This window comes from Callorhinus ursinus, unplaced genomic scaffold (assembly GCF_003265705.2).
Source record: "Callorhinus ursinus isolate GAN/ISIS: 27379988/994484 unplaced genomic scaffold, GSC_fseal_2.0 scaffold68, whole genome shotgun sequence".
Classification (NCBI taxonomy): domain Eukaryota; kingdom Metazoa; phylum Chordata; class Mammalia; order Carnivora; family Otariidae; genus Callorhinus; species Callorhinus ursinus.
Genome location: NW_027397130.1, coordinates 2,372,028 through 2,386,427, shown reverse-complemented (window position 1 = coordinate 2,386,427; position 14,400 = coordinate 2,372,028). Strand labels below are relative to the sequence as shown.

At 59.3% G+C, this 14,400-nt stretch overlaps 1 protein-coding gene across 2 annotated transcripts in view; it reads left to right on the top strand.

The window, feature by feature from the left end:
* Positions 1–30: 30 nt before the first annotated feature.
* SLC26A11 (solute carrier family 26 member 11) overlaps positions 31–14,400 on the top strand; it is an 18,456-nt gene continuing 4,086 nt past the window's right edge. Inside the window, exons 1-12 of one of the 2 annotated variants that reach the window (XM_025860018.2) lie at positions 31–141; positions 1,128–1,363; positions 1,892–2,084; positions 2,446–2,531; positions 5,061–5,140; positions 6,186–6,328; positions 7,620–7,795; positions 8,225–8,297; positions 10,179–10,229; positions 12,079–12,139; positions 13,680–13,735; positions 13,811–13,951. In XM_025860018.2, the coding sequence (XP_025715803.1) occupies positions 1,130–1,363; positions 1,892–2,084; positions 2,446–2,531; positions 5,061–5,140; positions 6,186–6,328; positions 7,620–7,795; positions 8,225–8,297; positions 10,179–10,229; positions 12,079–12,139; positions 13,680–13,735; positions 13,811–13,951 (1,294 nt within the window). In that variant the 5' untranslated portion in view covers positions 31–141; positions 1,128–1,129. The remainder of the gene's footprint in view (positions 142–1,127; positions 1,364–1,891; positions 2,085–2,445; positions 2,532–5,060; positions 5,141–6,185; positions 6,329–7,619; positions 7,796–8,224; positions 8,298–10,178; positions 10,230–12,078; positions 12,140–13,679; positions 13,736–13,810; positions 13,952–14,400) is intronic. The other variant, XM_073885997.1, reaches the window with a different exon arrangement.

The following is a 14,400-nucleotide window of genomic DNA, read 5'->3' as shown; positions in this document are numbered from 1 at the left end:
GGTCACGCGCGACCAGGTCCCGCCCCCGGGTGATCACGTGCGCTCCAGGCCCCGCCCCTCTCTCTCCTCCCTCCCGCTCCCTTTGCGGTTCCTGCGGACCCCGCTGCGGCGACACCCGGAGACCCCAACCTGCGGCACCCGGTGAGTCCGCGGCGGGCGGGGAGCGGGGCCCGCGGCCCGGGGCGGAGTGGGCGAGCTTCGGGGGACGGGCCGGGGTCGCCGGGGGTGGCGCGGGGCCCGAGGGTGCGGGCTCCTCCCGCGGGGACCCTTCCCCACTGTGTCTCCACCGCGTCCCCACCAGGTCCCCGCCGCCCTCGGCCTTGCTGGACTGATCAGCCGGCGTGGAGTCCCGTGGGTTAGACGGCAGGGTCCGGGGCAAGCGTCCTCGCGGGTGGGAGGCGGGGTGTGTCCAGAGCTGTTTAGGGGGGTGAGGGGTGGTATGCGGCTGGCTCTGCGCGCGGGGGGCGCCAGGACCCTAGAGAATGCGGCGCGTCCTGAATTAATGGCCTCGGACGCTCTCCCAGAGCCCGCTTGAGTCCCTGGGCGCTGCTGTAGGGACGGGAAAGCCACAGGTGGGGGTGGGGTAAGGCGCGGCCTCAGGGTGCGAGACCCCCAGCCGCCAGCGCCGCAGTGGGTGGAGTCCGCGGTGCTACGCACTTGGAAAGCCTGGGGCGCTCATGGCTGCAGTCCCCCCCGCCCCCGCGCACACCCCCCCAGCCGGACGAGGGTGTCCCCGTGGATCCTGCTACTCCTTGCACTGCTCCCCGCTAAATTCCTTGGGGAGGGAAAAAGAGGAAATGCAATTTTTCGGGAGGAGAGGCGTGGTGTCTCTTTAGTGTTTGATTTTCTCATTGAGAAACCATATACTGCATTTTTCCTGGCAAGTGTCGGTGGAAAGGAGGCAGCTGGGGTTGGGGCAGGTGGGGTTCAGGGAGAGCAGCGAGCAGGGGCCAGGGTGGGGGACTACACCTTTTCTTGAGGCCCCGTTCTGCACAGGTTTGGCTTCCCCCTTGGAGGGGGAGGAGACGGGTGTGCCTCTCCTGAGGGCCCTAGACCCTGCCTTATTGCTGCATTCTCCCAAGCCCCGACCCTGACTGCTGGTCTTGTGGCCCCCATGCACACTGCAGGCATGCCATCGTCTGTGAAGGCGTTGGGTCAGGCCAGGACCTCGGGTGCCAGTATGGCCCCCCAGGCCCACTGCTGCTCCCCTGCGGCCGTGCAGAGGCGGCTGCCCATCCTGGCGTGGCTGCCGGACTACTCCCTGCAGTGGCTGAAGATGGACTTCATCGCTGGACTCTCGGTTGGGCTCACAGTCATTCCCCAGGCGCTGGCCTATGCTGAGGTGGCTGGACTCCCGCCCCAGGTGAGAGGCGGCTGCCCCGGTCGCCGCCCGCACCCCAGCAGCTGCCCGGAAGCAGAGTAGGAACGTATCACATGCCCTCCACACAAGTGGTGCGCCAGAACTCCAGCCCCGCGGGGCCCCAGAAGTCTTGGTGTACCGTCCACAGCACGTGACTGCCTTGGGGCAGATGCATGCCCCCGTAACTGCTCTTGTCACACTTGTCACACGAGGCACTGAGCTAGTTCTGGGTTGTCCGAGGGGGCCAGCAGGATGACTCACCGTGGTCTCAAGGACACTTTCTTAGACTCATAGACTGAGACAAGCATCCAGGCCTTTGCATCCATGCTGGCACCCAAGTGGGGTGAGGTAGAAAAGAGGCCCCTAATCGCTGTGGGTCTGCACCATGGCTAACGGGGTGAGCGCTCTGCCCTGTGTGCGCTGCTGTGTAGTCTCAACGGCCCCCACAGATCCTGTGCTCAGACATCTCCCCTTGGGACTCTGTGGGCCCTCTGTGCGCCTCGTCGATGCTCAGTGCCGTCTCCCCCCCAGTACGGCCTCTACTCTGCCTTCATGGGATGCTTCGTGTATTTCTTCTTGGGCACCTCCCGGGATGTGACGCTGGGCCCAACGGCCATCATGTCCCTCCTGGTCTCCTTCTATGCTTTGCACGAACCCGCCTACGCTGTGCTGCTGGCCTTCTTGTCTGGCTGCATCCAGTTAGCCATGGGCTTCCTGCGCTTGGGTAAGACTGTTGGGCCTTCCTGCCGGGGGGTACCCAGGCACCTGCCTCCTGGGGATGCCCTGGCCCTCAGCTTTTCCTTTTTTTGCCTCTAAAGGGCTGTTCTTGTGCGTGTGTGAAGGTTGGGGGGGAAGGGTTCTCCTCAGCCCTCCGCTGTTCTGCTTAGAGGCCAAGACATTTGGAGAAGTGTCCAGGGCCTCAGACCCTAGCCTCCCTTTCCCGCTGTCCAAACCTGTCCATACAGGGTGTGTGTGGTCCAACAGTGCTTAGCCCCAGTCCCCCCAGACCACCTCTCCCAGCCCACATCCACCCACGTTCTCTGGGACTGGTGGTCCCAGCTCAGTATTCCCTCTTGGCTGGCCAGGCTTTCTGCTGGACTTCATCTCCTGCCCCATCATCAAGGGTTTCACCTCCGCTGCCGCCATCACCATCGGCTTCGGGCAGATCAAGGTAGGCACGCTGCTTGGCGGCCAGGCTCCTCCTGGGTCATAGGACCGAGGCTGGCTTCCCCACGTGTGGGCCAGTTCATGTCTTGCTCTTCCAGAGCTCAGAGCACAAGGTGCTCAAGTGGTCTCCATCGATTCCGGGAGCCCTTGGGGGAGATGCTGAGTGATGGTGGGACCGTACGACAGGTAACTGGGGTGACAGGTAACAGCAGCCCCACCCCTGTTGGAGCTTTGGGGCCAGCGTGCTTGGTCCACTTCATGGGGCGATTTCGTTCTGCTGCCTTCCCTCGGCCTCTTAGGTCGTCAGCATCCCGTTAACGTGTTGAAGAACGAATTACTTCTCCATGCTCGTTTTAGCTAGGTGATTTCATTTTAACATTTTTTCCCCCAATTTCTGTTCAGGATTTTTTCTTTAAGATTTCATTTATTTATTTGAGAGAGGGAACACACGTGCAAATAGGGGGAGGGGCTGTGGGAGAGAGGCAGACTCCCCGCTGAGCAGGGAGCCCGATGCGAGGCTCAATCCCAGGACCCCGGGATCATGATCTGAGCCTAAGTCAGAGGCTTAACCAACAGCCACCCAGGTCTACCTTTTACAGATGATGTTTTAAACAGAAATATAAAGAGGCAAGGACTTTGAAAAATACTGAACAGAGGGGCACCTGGGTGGCTCAGTCAGTTAAGCATCCGACTCTTGATTTCAGCTCAGGTTGTGATCTCAGGGTCCTGGGATTGAGCCCCCTGTGGGGCTCCATCCTTAGCGTGGAGTCTGCTTGAGAGTATCTGTTCCTCTCTCTTTGCCCCTCCCCCACTTGCACTTTCTCTTTCTCTGAATAAACAAGTAAATAAAACCTTTAAAAAAATCTGTAAAACGCGAAAGGTTTATGCGTTTTGCACCTGGGTGGCTCAGTCGTTAAGTGTCTGCCTTCGGCTCAGGGCATGATCTCAGGGTCCTGGGATCGAGCCCTGCGTCGGGCTCCCTGCTCGGCGGGAAGCCTGTTTCTCCCTTTCCCACTCCCCCTGCTTGTGTTCCCTCTCTTGCTGTGTCCCTCTGTCAAATAAATAAATAAAATCTTTAAAAAAAATCTGTAAAAAATATTAGAACCGATCATCATCAGTGAGCTGAGGACATCATTTATTCTTACTGAGTGTCAGGTTCCTGAAAGGCAGGTATGGTTTTGCTTGCGGCTGTGGCCGTCCAGCCCCGAGCTTTGTACAAAAGTACGTGAGTGCTCAGTTGGGTGTGCAGAACGGAGCTGAGCCAGATTGTACAGATGAAGCCCCTGGTGGCCGCCTGAGGGCCCACCCCCGTCTCAGGGCCTGCTGTCAGCACGGCGCCTCTCTAAGGCATGGTTCCCGTGGCCAGGCTCTGCTCCGGGCTGGCCCAGGAGAGCCTTCCTGAGGGAGATGGACTGAGAGTCAGGGACGGGAGGGTGTGAGCAAGAGGAAAGGAGCGGACCCTTTCTGCATTCCTACTATGTGCCAGATGCTGGGTTAAACCCTCCCTTGTCTTGGATTGTCCTGATGCTTCCGGGAGGCAGGTTCATTATTATCTGCGCGTAGAGAGGTGGGAATTCGTTAGGTGTGGGTGGGCATGGTTAGTGTATGATGCACACACGTATGTCATGGTAAGTTTGGCAAGTGCTGTTTTGTGGGAGGATCTTTTATTCTGGAAACAATGTTTTTCCTTTTTGGTGTCAGGAATGTTCTTTTATGCAATTGTAACATGTGGAAGGTGCTTCTTTATGTACTCGTGCTTGGCAGTGTTAGGTCCCCTAAATCTTTAACACCTCCATTGAGTCATGACAGCCATCTGAGAGCCCTAGGCAGGGTGGGGGTCGGGAGTGGGGGGTTCTCCTGACCTGCCCTGGCAGGAGCCCCCTGGGTCCCAGAATCCTGTGTTTCCATGCAGGTGTCTGTCCCCATTCGGGGCTGTGTGCATGGGTTTTGGAATCCTTGGTCTGGGCCTCAACCACCCTGCTAACACTCCCCACCCGGTGTCAAGCGGGATAAAGAACTAAAACACAGAGGAGAGCCCCTTCTCCCCTCCAAGGACCCTGCCTGCCTGCGCCCCTTCAACAGTTCTTCCCTGGAGGCCCTCAGAGCTCTTGGTAGTTCTGCCCACAGCTCCACCTCATTTTCCTTCTGCCAGGGGTAGTGCCCGGCAGGTGGGCCTCTGGCCAATGGCAAGGGGGGGCAGGGCCCGCATTGAGTGAGAGCAGGGTGTGTCAAGGGCAGTGGGGCCCACGGGGCAGGCAGACAGTGACCTGAACCCTTGACCAGGGCATAGCTGCTTTGAAATCACCCAGACTGATTTTCCTCACAAGGGAGAATTATTCACCAAGAGATGTCTTTGACCCCAAACATGAAACGCCTCTTCTCTCGAGGATAATTCTGCTCTCCTGCCCCTGGGGGCTTTGGGAACGGGCAGATGGTCTCCAGAGGGCCTCTGGATGTGCCCGCAAGGAAGGGGGCAGAGATGTGCTGAGATGTTGTGGGAGAAGGTTGTCTAATCCAGTCTCTGTTTGGACAGAACCTCCTGGGACTACAAGATATCCCGAGACAGTTTCTCCTGCAAGTGTATCAGACCTTCCGCAAGGTCGGAGAGACCAGGTACCTGCCTGCTGTGTGGTCCTGCTCTTCCTTCTGGAGCCCCTCTCCCAGGCCCCACCCCATTTCCCACCGCCCCCCCCCCCAGGTGGCATGTATTCCAGTCCCCTGGGGCCTGGCCACCCAAACAGGGTCCCAGAGCAGCATCACAGGGGAGCGGGTTAGAAACGCAGACCCTCAGCCCTGCCCAGCCCTGCTGCATCGGTCAGCGTTCAGCAGCAGCCCCGGGGCGTCGGTGTGCACCCTGAAGTCTGAGAAGCTCTGCCCCGGGGCCTGAGAGCCGGTCAGCGTGCCCCTGCTCACAGCCTCCGTGGGTGGTAGGAGTGGGAGGGCCGCACGCAGAGGAAGAGTAGCGGTCTCCCTGAAGGCCTGTAGTTCAGTGAGGAGAACACAGGGCACGGGGGAGGCAGGGGCAAACAATGTGCAGGGAGGGAGGATGAGAGCCTGACCGCCGCTCGTGGGGCCTCTTCAGATGAGGGGCCTCTCCCAGAGGGCAGACGCAGATGCTTCTAGAGGAGTGCAGCTGGTAGCCAGGACCTCTCCTTGCTGGGGGAACACTCTTGTTCCTGGGGGAGGGGGTGGGGGACACCGACGACCGGCTGTCTTCTCCTCTGCTTCTGATCAGCTGTGAGGCTCCCCAGGGCCCAGTCCATCCGAGCCAGGGGCTCCCTGGCCCAGGATGTGCAGCCTGGTGGGGGGGGGGTTCCTCCTCACCGCGGGGGCAGGGGAATTGGAGACTGACGGGTCAGAGGGCCTCACAGGCTGTGAGAAGTGAACCTTCTGGAACAGATGAGGTTCCAGTAGCCACAGAGCCATGTGGCTGTAAATGTGAGCCGTAGCCCTACCGCCATTGTGATCTGGGCCTTGACTCCCAGGCCTGCGTCGTCGCTGGGTGCTGAATCGAGTCTTGAAGGAGAACAGGGATGCGTGTGTCTCGGGAAGAAGCGAGCAGAGCAGTAGAGAGAGAGGCTTTCTGGCAGAAGGGGCGATGGAAGGGCAGGGGTGTCCGCCCCGGGCCGGCCTGGGTGTGACCGGTGTCTGTCCACAGGGTGGGCGATGCCGTGCTGGGGCTCGTGTGCATGGTGCTGCTGCTGGTGCTGAAGCTGATGCGGGACCACGTACCTCCCGTGCACCCCGAGATGCCCCCGGGCGTGCGGCTCAGCCACGGGCTGGTCTGGACTGCCACCACAGGTGAGTGGTGCTCTGGCCGAGGATGGGCCACAGCCATCCTGCACACCGGGGGTGCACCCCGTGAGATTCTTCTGTCGCTGGGCTGGGCGTGAGCTGGGCACCGGATATTGAAAGTTGCCAGCTGGCTCTGATGCACGGCCAGGGTGCAGAACGGCGTTTAGTAGCAGGAGTTCTCAAGCACAGGCAATTTTGACCCCTGGGGACATTTGGCAATGTCTGGAGTCGTTTCTGGTCGAGACTGCTGGGTGGGGCAGTCATGGGCACCTGGTGGGGAGAGGCCAGGGAGGCCCCCGAACGCCTGCAGTGGATAGCCGATGGCGAAGGATGATCTGGTCCAGAACGTCAACGGTGTGAGGCCAGGAAGCCCTGGCTGGTCCCCAAGGGAGAAAACACATGGATCACGTGCTTCTGTTCTAGCCGCGCAGCTCTGAGCCTGGGTTTCCCATCACACAAATGGGTAGCGGGGCCCTGGGCCTTTCCTGCACCCTAGAAGGTGGTAAACAGCTAAAATAGCTGTAGTCCTGATGACAACGTCCGTGAAAAGAGTGAGGCAGCCTTTTGAGAGCTGGGTCCGTGATGGCGCTCATATTTTGGGAAGAGATATCGCCCCCATTTAAGAAGCCAGCACAGGGGCACCTGGGGGGCTCAGTCTGTTATGCATCTGACTCTTGGTTTTGGTTCAGGTCCTGATCAGGTGGGATCAAGCTGCGTGTGGGGTTCCACACTCAGTGGGGAGTCTATTTGGGATTCTTTCTCCCTTTCCTGTCCCTCACCCCTGCCTGTTCGCTTTCTCTCAAATAAGTAAAATATTTTTTCTTTTTAAGATTTTATTTGTCAGAGAGAGCATGAGCACAAGCAGGGGCAGAGGGAGAAGCAGGCTTCTTGCAGAGAGAGCAAGGAGCCTGACACGGGACTCGATCCCAGGACTCTGGGATCATGACCTGAGCTGAGGGCAGACGCTTAACAACTGAGCCACCCAGGCGCCCCATAAATAAGATATTTAAAAAAAAAAAAAAAAAAGCCAGCACAGCTGAGGCAAGAGCCGAGAGGTGGGACCCGAGGTGACCAGTAGATGACGTGGGTAGGCCGTATGTGTCACTGTGGGCCTGTCCCGCCATCCCACATCACGTGCTCATGCCTGCCCCTCGGTCACTGGTGTGTGTGCTGCTTTCCAGGCTGCAGTGGGGGGGGGGGGGGGCGGGGGGGGGGTGTCCTGCTTCCCTGGGTGTATTTACTGCTCCAGTTACCCAGAGGAGCCAGATTTCACCAACGGGTCTCCCTTCTGTCCTAGCCCGCAACGCTCTGGTGGTGTCCTTTGCCACCCTGGTCGCATACACCTTCGAGGTGACTGGATACCAGCCTTTCGTTCTAACGGGGCAGACCGCCGAGGGGCTCCCTCCAGTCCGGATTCCGCCCTTCTCAGTGACCACGGCCAATGGGACAGTTTCCTTCACCGAGATGGTACAGGTGGGTGGAGACGGGGAGCCAGGCCTGCCGGGTGGGGCTGAGGTGGTCTCTGGGCCTGGTTCCGTGCCTCTGGTGCATCCGCTTCATAACAAGGAGCTCCGAGCCCAGCTAGGACTGCTGAGTCCTCAGGACCGAGGGCCTCTGGGTGCAGGGACAGGCACAAAAGGGTTCTGGGCCCGACCTCAAAGGACACCACGTTTAGTTTTCTGCCCGAGCCCAGGGTGCTTCTCGCGCTGTGGACACTGGCAGAGCAGGGATGTGTCCTGTGCTCTGCTCTGTGTCTGGCCCTGGGTGTGAGCTCCCGGCCCTGCAGCTGAAGCACAGCTCTGGTCAGATGCAGAAGAGCGCATGCCAGCCTTGGCGGGTCACTGCCTGGCCGGCCCCTCCTCACCTTCCCTGGAGGCCCACTTTCCCTCTCTCTTCTCTCAGGACATGGGTGCTGGGCTGGCCGTGGTGCCCCTGGTGGGTCTCCTGGAGAGCATCGCGGTGGCCAAGTCCTTCGGTAAGATGCCCGCTGTTGGGGCCTCCCAGTGGTGTCCCGGAGCTGGCCTTGCCTGTCTGCTCTCTTGCTTGCTTTTATCTGCTTAGGTTTTTAACAGCTTGAGTTTTTATCCAAGTAACGCATGCTTGTGTTTTTAACAAAAAAACATGTAGTAAAAGTGGATTTATGACAAAAACCCACATCTAGCGGTGGCTGGTAACGTGTGCCAGCCTGCTGTCCGGAAGGAGAAGGCCCTGCGTTTCGCCTTCACCTTTCCTCTGGCGTAACCGTGCCCCCCATGGGCTCCCAGTGGCTCGTGAAGTTTGATCGATCACATCTTGGGGTGAGATGCTGCGGCCTCCACCCACCAGACACGTGCAGTTAAATTACTTTGTGGGTCGTAGTGAAACGTAGTAGGCCAGGAAGAGATAAGTTTTAAGTCGGTCTTTAGTTTTGGTGTAATTTATGTTATTTAAAGCTTTCACGTAATAGGTAATAACGGCTGTGTCTAATGACAGGTTCCCAAAATTCGTAAAAATTTACCAACGCGCTCTTTTCAGCTGGCTGAGCACCCCTGGCCTGTGCTCTCCCCGCCCCCAGGGAGGCCGGGACGCAGTAATCTACTTAAGTGCCTATTTGTTCTCCCAGAACTCGGATTCCTCCGTCAGAGCTGAGGCTGCTCCATGCCTCGAGTGTCTGCTCCCTTGGGTCTGCGGGGCGTCCGGCTTCGTGTTGTGCGCGTGGATGGCATTTTCCTTTCGTTCTACAATGGTTACACTCTTGTCGCACTGGGGTACAGGTCGATTCTGAAGATGAAACCCAATAAAGGGCGTGCACGTCACCGTAACCACATAGACCGGATCTGGTTGTGGCAGCATCCTGACCCCCCCCCCCCCCCCACCCTCCTGCCAAGGAGACTCGTGCCTGATGCGCCTTCTGAGGGGTCATCCCTGCTAATCACCAGCGGCTGCTCCAGGTCCCACCGCACGTTCCGATCAAGTCTTCCTCGTGCAGTTTCTGTTTTTCTGATGATCTTTTTCTGGCTGGGGAGTTTTGGGGCTATTTTGGAGTCTGTGTCTTACAGCATTTATGCCTCTTGTGACTTTAAAACTGTTTTCTTCTGAAGTCACTTGATGTCCCGTCCTAACTCGTAAGCTTGTCATTCTCCGAAACCAGGGTTGGAGAACCACGGCCCGCGACCCAAGAGTAAGGAGTGGTTTTTACGTTTTAAACATTTGAAAAAATTTCCAAAGATTAGGATTTTTGCGACACACGAAAAGTGTGTGGAATTCGCGTCACAGTGTTTATATAAAGAGGTGTTCCTGGAACACGGTCTTGCTCATGTGTTTTCGGGTCCCCACGGCCGCTTCCAGCTACGTACGACAGGCGCCGAGTCGTCGCGACAGACCGTGGCCCGCAGCGCCTGCAGTGTTCCCGGCCAGCCCTTCCCAGAAACATTCACCCGCCCTGCATCCCCCCCGCAAGCTTGCCGGCCCCTCTGTCTGCACGGCCCCGGCTGGGACCTCTGGGCCTCGACATTTGTAGTCAGAGAGGGTTTAGTTTCAGACTTTCTGCCCTTCTCACGGAAGCAGCGTGTGTTTGTGGTAGGAAACGTCCAAAGCGCTGAAACATAGAAAGGAGCGAATCGCTTGTGACGTCCACCGCTACCGCAGTCACCTGCTGTTCACGTGTTGCTGTACGTCTGTCTGTTTTGTGTGACGCAGCGACACAGATGTGTATGCTTGCGTACGCACACGTGTTTTATACGTGTTCACATGTCATAGTTACGACAAGGAGACAGTGCTGTGGGTAGAGGTTTATAACCTGTGTTTTTGGTTCGTGAATATTTTCTTACTGGTGTCGTGTATCTAGTGACAGCATTTTCATCGTCCTTTCTTTTAGCTTCTCAAAACAATTACCGCATCGATGCCAACCAGGAGCTGCTGGCCATCGGTAAGCCCCCCGCGGTGGCTCTCTGAGGTCGAGAGTGCTTCTCTGCGTCTCGCCTGAGCTGCACAGGTCATAGGGATGGTCGCGGTGAGCTTCAGGGAGCAGAGGTGGCCCCCAGTTGGGCCCTTTGAAAGCCTTGTGTGGATTCATCCTTAAGCCTCCAGATGGTTCAGTGTAATCCCTAGGAGCAGGCTGCTGAGGTGTGGCGTCCATGCTGACCGACGCTTGTTGAGCGCTGGCTGTGTACCCGACCCCGAGGTCCGCAGCTTTGTGCTGTGTCAAGGAACACCCGGCGTGTCCCACCTGGGGTCAGATTGCTGAGGAACGTGGCCAGGCAGGACCTGCTGGTCGAGCGGGACCTTGACCGCCCTGGCCCCCCACCCCGGGGCCTCCCTCCAGGCCAGCAGGTGGCTCCGTGAAGACTTGGGGAGGGCCCACTGTGGATGGGTCTGTGCCCGGCGTCCCAGTTTCGTTTTGTCTGACCTCTCCGGTGATTCGTTCTGAGGACGTGACGCGAATCTTAAATTCGGTTATCGTGACTGTTGTTAATTTTGTGGACACCAGGCCTCTCTGTCTTTCCCTCCTGCCCCTGGCGAGGTGGGCACGGGTCGGAGTGGGCAGAAGCCCCGGTGCCTTCCCATTGGAGTCCACGGGAACCTCCCCCGTTACCACTTCACCTCGCAGCAGCTGTTTGGGCCCGAGCCAGTGGCTTTCCCGATAGCAGAGGGCGTGGGGCCCCAGGATGGGTCACTGGAGGTTTGGGGGGGCTCCTCTCTCAGCCCGTGGTGGCAGGCATCACCTGAGTGGCTGGTGAGGTGGAGTTAGCCGGGACTCGCTCGCCCCCAGGCGGAGGAAGTCTGTAGACTGACCTTCCCCGCACTCAGTAGTAGCAGTTCCAGATAGCATCTCCTTCCCGTTTCCGCGAATAGCGGAGGACTCCTCTGCTTCACGGCAGCGACGAGCAAGGAGCAGTCACGAAGCCGAGGTTATTGAGCTGCACATGTGGACCCCATGGGCTGCTGACCCGGGGTGTAAGAGAGGCCAGGCAGCTCTCCAGCAGGCACATAGCAAGAGGCCTCCATCGACCCTACAGAACACCACACGGGGAGGAGCCACACATCCCCGCTCCTCAAGCAGTGGGGCCCCTGACCTGAGTCTCGAGGGGCCATCATAAGGAGTCAGGATGACCACGTGTGGTCCGTGCATGGCCTCTGCCACGTCCACTGATGTCTGCTCTGCTCTCGCGGCGTGTGCTGGGCTGTGGGACCTGAGAGGGCCTGGCTCTGAGCGGGCCCCACCCTGAGCTGTCTCGAGCCGGTCTTGGACCTGTGACCCCATTGTGGTGTTTGTGAAGGTGCCAGGGTGAGCCAGATGCTGGCAGGGTTCTGTCAGGCGGGGGTGGGTCAGTGTAACGGGGGTGGACACTTACTAGCCATGACCTCCTGTCCCAGCTGGTCATCTCACGGGAAGAGTGTGGGTCTGAAGGAACTCGTGGGGTACAGCGGGTGGGCAGCTGGCTGCCAGGCAGTCTTAAGTGTCCTTAGTCCCTCCTGGGGAGGTGGGTTCCTCTCCCAGTTGCACGTGGGAAAAGGTGTATTTAGCTCACCGGGACAGGGCTGCGGCCAGAGTTAGGTCACAGTGAGGGTCGGTAAACTTGGCAGAGATCATGGTTTATTTTAACTTCCCCGAGACAGACACATGGATAGAGACGTAGGATTCTCCTGGGTGATTCCTCTGGCCTTCTATCTTCTGTTTCCTTTCTGGTTTCTGGCCTCCTTTCCCCTGCCACCCCCCATCTGTTTTAAACCCCTCTCCCTCCTGGATAAACCTTTTCCTTCCACTTTCTCCCCAGGCCTGACCAACGTGCTGGGCTCCCTCGTCTCTTCCTACCCGGTCACAGGCAGCTTTGGACGGTGAGTGACCCATGTTCTTCCTTCCCTGTGCCTCGGGGGGCAGGGGGGAGTCCCAGCCCAGGCCAGACGGTCCGTGTCCGCCTCAGAGAGCCTGCCCGGTCCTTGCACACGTCCCAATGCCACTTCGTTCTTCTCTGAGGCAGAAGCCTGTCCGTGCCAGCAGCCGCAACCCTAGATCAGTGGCGTCCGTGGGAGGCAGGAGTGGGGCTCGCTCTGCTGTCCTTCACCATGATCTCACGTGGTTTTCTCTGATAGCCCCGAGCTTTACTCCTAAAACGTTCCCAGCATGTGGCAGTGCTCCTGCATCTCGTGGCAGAGTACATTCCTAAAGGAAGTGGGGGTAGGAACCACCGCACTCTGCCTGGAGAAGCGGGGGGCGGGTCACGCACAGCCTCCACGCGCAGCCTCGTAAGGCAGCGGGGCGGGACAGAGGGTGACCTGGGACTGAGAAGAGGCGAGGGGGCATCAGCCCGCAGGGCCCAAGTCCCCAGAACTGCTGGCCCCACCCTGTCTGAGTACCAGACCTCCCCGACGCCCCCACAGCACGGCATCCGAGGGGCTACAGGGCATACTCAGTGTCCCCCCTGTAAATAGGAGTCACAGCGGGGCCCTTGTCAGAGTTATTGGAGGTTACACGGAGAGCGCGTACAGCAGTGCCAGGGGCCGCTTCGTGGAATAAAAGCTCTGTTTCCTTGATGTAACTTTTCACCTGTTTCTGCTGCATAATCAGTGTGTCAGGCTCACAGGGTCTGTGCCCCAGGTCCGGCGCGGCACCTTGTGTGTAACGGTTACTGAAAACGTCAGTGCATCTTTAAGGAAGGAGATTCTTGCCTAACTCCACAGCAGCGAAGGGTGACTCAGGCTTTCTGTGGACATGTATAGACGGACGGACGTATTTCCAGAGGACGTGCCGGCGGGCACAGGTCACGGTCAGGGTGATGGGGAGTGCGTGCGAGGCAGAATCCTCACTGTCGCAGAAATCAGGTGCCGTTCCTTTGTGGTCTTCACGGTGGCAGAGGGAAACGTGGGCCCAGGACCAGTTTTTTGGCAGAGATTCAGGTCTGAATGCAGTTTTCCAAACAGACAAAACGAAAAAGGGAAGTTGAAAAGGAAGGACAGCCACGTTCGCTTCCAGGTTTGCCCTGGCAGGAGCTCGCTGGCAGCGTCTGGTGTTTCTCTGCGTTGACGAGCGCATGCATGTGTGTGCGTGTGCATCTGCGTGTGGGAGGTGCCAGGGTCGTAAGCGGGACGTCGCCCCACTCGAAGGTGTCACCGCGTCTCCCTGGCCGTGGACACAAGGGTCATCCTTTCTAATGGCAGCGGGGAGTGGACGCGTTTGCTTGAGCTGCTGTGACACGGGCCGGGGACGGACGTTTATTTCCTCCCCCGCTGGAGGCTGGAAGTCTGCGTCTCCCCCTCACGTGCCGGTGTCCGCCGGGCCCCCATGTCCCCTCGCAGGCGCTCCCGTCCCGGGAGCGCCGCCTCCCCTGCTCTTCCAGGCTCCCACCCACAGCCACTAACAGCGTCTGTCGCCTTGCAGGACAGCTGTGAACGCTCAGTCGGGGGTGTGCACCCCAGCGGGGGGCCTGGTGACAGGTGAGCACCCCCCATTGTGCCCGGAGCACGTGCAGGGGCGGGGCCGGAGGTCACGGGCGCCCCGTTTCCCCGCAGGAGTTCTGGTGCTGCTGTCGCTGGACTACCTGACCTCGCTGTTCTACTACATCCCCAAGGCGGCGCTGGCTGCCGTCATCATCACGGCCGTGGCTCCGCTGTTCGACACCAGGATCTTCGGGACGCTCTGGCGCGTGAAGAGTACGTGCGTCCTCGCCTGTCTCCCTCTCTCTCTCTCCCTCTCTCTCTCTCTCTCTCTCTCTGCACACGTCCTGGGGTCTTACCCCGCCGCCTTCCGGGACCCAGATGGTAGGGTTGGAGCTGGGCGGTATCTTTGTTCTGGGAGGTGGTCCCGGGTCAGGGCTTCCTTCAACTCCTCTGGCTGCGAGGAGCGCCCAGGCCGGTTCCCTGCAGTGCTGAGCCAGTCTGCAGCTCACACGGTGCCCTGCTGCTCGTCCTCCTCCCCTCCCCCTCCTCTCCACCCCTTCCCCTCCCCCTCCCCTCCCTCCTCTCCACCCCTTCCCCTCCCCCTCCCCTCCCTCCTCTCCACCCCTTCCCCTCCTCCCCTCCCTCCTCTCCACCCTTCCCCCTCCTCCCCTCCCTCCTCCCTCCTCTCCACCCCTTCCCCTCCTCCCCTCCCTCCTCTCCAC